This window comes from Echinops telfairi, unplaced genomic scaffold (genome assembly GCF_000313985.2).
Source record: "Echinops telfairi isolate 266 unplaced genomic scaffold, ASM31398v2 ScPeMD7_7424;HRSCAF=8462, whole genome shotgun sequence".
NCBI lineage: Eukaryota > Metazoa > Chordata > Mammalia > Afrosoricida > Tenrecidae > Echinops > Echinops telfairi.
This window is the reverse complement of record NW_022111324.1, coordinates 90318917-90324624: the sequence shown is the minus strand read 5'-3', so window position 1 is coordinate 90324624 and position 5708 is coordinate 90318917. Positions and strand designations below refer to the sequence as shown.

Here is a 5708-nt window from a genome sequence, read left to right as displayed (position 1 = left end):
ACCTTGGGTTATGTGTAGATGTTGCCTGTAAGTCCATCGCGTTCTGCTAGCTGCTAGGCCTACTTATATGGTATTAAAATCATTTGGTGGTCTCTTAACCACCGTCTATCTCCAAGTACTGGGTATGATGAGTCCCCATTAAAGGGATGTTTCACCTTTCCTTGCCTTACATCTGTCCTTTATTCTTCCGCTCCCACTTTTACGGAGACTTTTAAAAACTGAGACTGGGGTGCAAGCAACCTTCATTCCTGAACCCACCAGGTTGCTTTGGGAATAGCAGGTTATTGCAGGATTTGGATCCAATACTTTTGGGAGCATCGCAAAACCTTTATAAGGCTCTTAAAAGCAAAGAATTAGAAGGGCTACAATGAGACAAGATCTGAAAAGGCTTTGAACACACACAAACAAGCCATAATTAAGGTCCCCGTCTTAAGGATCCTAGAAAAACTCTTTTCTTATACGTGTCAGAAAAAGACCTACATGGCAAGAAGAGTTTTGCTTCCATTTCTGGGACCTAAACTGTATCCCAATAGTACATCTGTTCGAGAATCTGGCTACTTCTCTTTCTTGTGCCAATAATAAGCTATCTACTGTCTGTTGTTCAGCCCATGTATCTTTAACCTGTTGCTCAAGTTTGTCTCTTCCAGATTGCACCAGTTCTACGTAAAAATGTTAGTGGTGAATAGGTATAGTCCTATCCCACTCCAGATTGTGGCCTCTGGGGGAAAAAAAATAGAGGTGCTGAGTCCCATGGCAGCTGTAAGTAAGCCATATCAGTCAATCACTGAGCAATATCCCGAATGAATTCAGAGTCCTGTGCTCTTTAGAGAGTCAAGGTCAACTAGAGGTCTGGGTGACCTATCTTAAACTGCCTCTCATGATCTGTTCCACCTGAGATCCTGATGACTCATCCCAACATTGCCTCACATGATACTGAGTACTCACAGTGCACAGCTGTGCCTTACTAAATCAGTCATTGCACTGGAATAAGGACCAATCAAGATGCAAGGATAAGAACCAGTGGGAAACAAGACAGGGACTAAGGTGAGCCAATGAGGTCCAGCTGTCTTATCTCTATAAAATCCAATGGCGTATTCCCTAGACAGTGTCATTTTACACAAATTGTCAGGTGGCCCACTTCATGATTGAAGCATACGTTGTTTATTAAATCTTGGCTTCACTTAAAAAAAAAAGCAATGGATGAATTTAAAAGTATAATTAGGCTTCTTACAAACAAATTTCCATGCATTAAAAAACAAACTATTGTACAATCTCATAGTGGTTACACATTGGGCTGCCAACCCCGAGGTCAGCAGTTTGAAATCACCAGGCACTCCGAGGGGGGAAGATGGGTTTTCTACTCCTATAAATAAAGAGTTAGTCTCAGAAACCCCTGGAGCAGTAAGTCAGCATCACTATGGTAGCAGTAAATTAGTTAAAACAAAAAACAATAAAATTAATTATACAAGAAAAATGTACAGGAAAACATCTTTTAAAATCCCTCTCTCCAAGTACTTCACAGGACAGCTGAAGGCTGTTTATGTTCAGGAAGACAATATTATAGTTAAACATATTACAAAAAAGTTTTTCTGTCAGTTTAATTTTAGGAGTTTTGCTTATTTCTATTGCTTAACTCTTTTCCTTCCCATTTAGTATTTGAAGTGCCTGGCCTTCATTCATTTGCTCAACAACCATTGTTAATGCACCTCACCCACATGCCAGAAACTGACTGTGCTAAGCACCAAGAATGTACTATTGTGCTCAACAGATTAGTCCTTCCATCGCAGAACCTAATCCAAGCAGAAGGCAAACACTAATCAAGCAAGCATTCCATATTGTGTTAAGAGGTACAGTTCTATTTTGGAAAGTAACAGATAATGTCACCAATTGGAAACTTGAGCTACATGCAAGTTTTATAGAGACTGATTCAAAGCCTTTAAAGACTACCTATATAAAACTATAAACTCAGAACAGCAGTGCTGTTTTAAGTACTTTTGTTACCTTTTTGCACTTCACACAGTAAGTCTATTGCATTTACTATATGATTTTCATAATTTTTAACTACCCTTATTAGCTAGGCATCCTTTTTCAGTGTACCGTGTATACTCGTGTATAAGCCGAACGTTTCAGCACATGTTTTAGTGCAGTTTTTGTGATAAAATTAGGTGCCTCCGCTGATATTCAGGTCGGCTTATAGTCGAGTATATACGGTATATAGTTCCACTATGAGTTGGAATTGATTAGATGACAGTAGGTATTACTTTGGTCATAGAAATCTGCTTTAGGAAGATAGATACTGCATGATCTATACTTTAGTGAGAGATACATTATTCTTATGAAACAATTTAAAAATAATTCTTAATTAGGTTATATACTGATCATATGATTAGCATGTCAAATTTATTAGTATACTATGTAAACATTAAAGAATAAACATATTTTTAAAAAAGAATTTACATATTTTATGTATTAAAATCATGTAAAAAGTTACTTTTTTCATTAGCAGTACACATACTACATATATCGTTAAAATATCCATGATTTTTAAAAGCATGTTATTTTTACACTGTATATCCTGGAAGTTTATTTATTACTAATTCAGAAATATCTTTGCATTGTTTGGAAATATTTAGTGAACCAACTTCATCGCTGTCTTCTTCAAATTGATCTGACGAACTGACATCCAAGGCCTTAAATTCTAATTCCGACAAATTAGATGGCAGGTAAGAACTCACTTGAGACGTCCTTGGTGACTGACTTTTTTCTAAAGACTTGCAACCAGCTTTTGTTTTAAGTTTCCTAGAGCTGTCTTGAACACTCTTTATCAGTTTTGAATTAGGCATGCTATTATGGTCTCTCTGTGTTTCTTTTTCCTCAGTCCAATGTGATGAAGATAAATCACTGGTAGAGCTATAAGATGCTTCATCAGAACCTTTATCCTTAGGCTTTGAAATATTAGATCTTTTATATGAGTGTATGGGTAATCCAGTTGAAAAAGGTGGGCTAAAAATAGAACTTTTTTCACTGCTATGTTTCCTTATGGACGAGCTTGCGTCACTAGACTTGCTAAGAGATTGACAGTGGTCTGGACTCTCATGAGCCTGTATGCTTCTGCCGGTGTCCTCAGGGGCACAGGAAGCTTCAGAATAACACGGGCTAGTAAAATCATCTGAATATTCGAGTTCTGAAATGCTTTCAGAAGAACTACTTTTACTTAGTTTATTTTCACTTACATCAGTAATGGCATTATTTGTGGTTTTGACCTGCCTACTACCTATTTCTTTGTCTACAATTCTCTCGATTGCATTTTGTTGAACATCACATGAACTTTGGACTTCTGTTTCCACTTTGTCTTCAAAAATATTTTTAAGATTAAACTGTTCTGAAACAATGGATTTTACAGCACTTTTTTCTTCCAATGAACCACTATTGGTTCTGTTTTTCGTACAATAAATTGTCTTTTTCCCCATTGTACATAGTTTAGTTTTAGTTGTTCTAGGCTCATCCAAAACCCTACTAACTTGCCTTGAAGTATGACTATTTTCAGCAAAAGTTGCATCTGAAACTAAACACTGATCTTCTGGTAGCTGATGTGACTTCTGACGTTGTTCTACAAAGCTTAATACTTTAACTTTGGATGATGGGATTCTGAGTTTTGCACCCAAAATTTGTGCTTGCATTTTTCTCTCCTGTTCTCTTTTTTCATGTACTAGCAACATGTCAGGATTTGTTTGCTTTAAACGTAGCTTTAGTGTATTTGTTATGCCATAGAGCAGCCGTCCCCTTGGAACTCGGTTTTGTTGGATACTACTGGGCTTTTCATAATGTATACTTTCCCTGAGATTTTCAACTTGATTCTTTCTATTTTGAAGACTTACTGACTTTTTCTTTTCCCCTACTGAGAGTCTTTCCTTCTTGGGTTCAGATTTACATGTGGCTTTGGCAAGAGAGTCTGGTTCATTCTTTTCCTCAGTTCTATACAACCAGGCTAGATGGGGATGTATATGAGTAGGGCTTGCCATGGGCTGGGCGTATAACAAGGACAACTCGACCAACAAAGCATTTAACAAAGGCAGCTCTCGTATAGTAGTAATTCTATTTTGTTCAGTTTGAGAGTGACAAGGAGTTTGATTCTTTTTTCCTACATTCTGAATATTTTCTGAAGGATTTGTAAGCAGAGAGAGACTTTCCTTCGTTATAGTATTCACATACTTTGGAAAATTGGTATGTGTTTGGGGATTTACATGATTTTCTTCTTGAAAAATAGCATCTAGTTCCTCAGGCACATTAACTTGCGGTACAAATGTGATTTTACCTTGTGCAGAAGGCATCTTTTTTTCAATCAAATGGGTGTAGTATAGAGGTGGGGGGCAAAATGTGTTGGCTTCAATGTCCAACTCTTCCTGATTTGGACTATTACATCTACTACTACTAGTTTTGCCCTTCTCCCCAGAATCCGTGTTATCAGAGCTGGCACCACCGTGAATATCTATTTCCTTTAATTCCTGTGTGGTTGTGATTTTTAAATCCACCAGGTGTGCATCATCTTCTGAGATTGGTCCTGAGGTTGGCTGCCTTAGCCGTTGTTTTTCCGGCAGGGAATTAACCTCGCCGGCTTCTTGTCCCTCTACTAACTCCAGTTCACTTCTCCTGCAGGTGACCTGTCCCTCAAGACGTCCCAGCAAAGATTTCCCCAGGTCAGTCAGGCGGTAGCCCAACGCGATGTCCCCAATCCGCTTCCCCACCTGGTTGCACAACGGGTAGCATTCTCGATGGCCCCACGTGCAGGCTGACTGTACTGGCCCCAAGACCTTTTGGGCAGCATCCGCAAGCGAGACGCCACAGCTTCCCAGGAGTCGCGGGGTGGGCGTCGGGCGCCCGGGTGCCAGCTGCAGAAGCAGCACGTAAAGCGGGGTCTCACGGAGCAAGCGGTGCAAGGTGGGAGGGTGCAGTCTGAAGAGACAGGACTTGCCGCGACCGAAAGTTACCACGCCGGGTCGGGGTTGTGGGTCGCTGGCGCCGGGTGGGTAAACCAGCAACGTGGGGAAGTCCAGCAGGCGGAAGGCCACCGCAGGGCGGAAGCCCGGCGGCGGCGGCAGCGGCAGCGAGGCCTCCTTCTCCTCCGCCACCGACGACGGCAGCACCCCGGCTTCTAGGCGCACCCAGTCCACTAGCAGCTCCAGCGAGAACAGCCGCTCCCGCAGAGGCGCCGCCATTGCGGTTGCCCGGGAAACAGCGCCGCGGCCTCCGGAAGCTCGCGGCCGAAGCCGTGGGTCTCGCGTGAGGTTGGGAGAGGGCGGCGCTGGGCGGCGTCTCCCGCGAGATTTGAGCGGACGCCCCTCGGCGGTCGCGCGCTGTTTGTGACTCCGGGCTTTGAGCGCTTGGACGCGGCGGAAGCATTGGCTCTTGTCCAGATTTATATTAAGCCGGTTGTTTACGGCAGTGGTGGTAAAATCCAAGCCGTGGGGGTCTGTTGGGGTGTGGGGAGGGTAGTGGTGGAATTAGGGGTGAGTCGTGTTTTCCAGTAGCTCAATAACAATTCGGGCGTCAGGTCAAATCTAGCAGCGGAAAGACTGAAAATGAATAAAGATTCCCTTCCCAGACGTTAGCCCGAAGACAACCTGAGTCTGGCTTGTCTCTGGTAACTAGCCTGCCAAAAGTTTATAGAACTTCAAGGTACCTTCCTGGAAGTCTTTAACAGTAGTAAC

The 5708-nt window shown here is 42.2% G+C and overlaps 1 protein-coding gene across 1 annotated transcript; it reads right to left on the bottom strand.

The window, feature by feature from the left end:
- Positions 1–2496: 2496 nt before the first annotated feature.
- On the bottom strand, positions 2497–5216 carry MAP10 (microtubule associated protein 10). Its single transcript, XM_004712175.2, has one exon. The coding sequence runs from the start codon at positions 5214–5216 to the stop codon at positions 2562–2564; it is 2655 nt and encodes an 884-aa protein (XP_004712232.1). The 3' UTR covers positions 2497–2561.
- Positions 5217–5708: the final 492 nt, after the last annotated feature.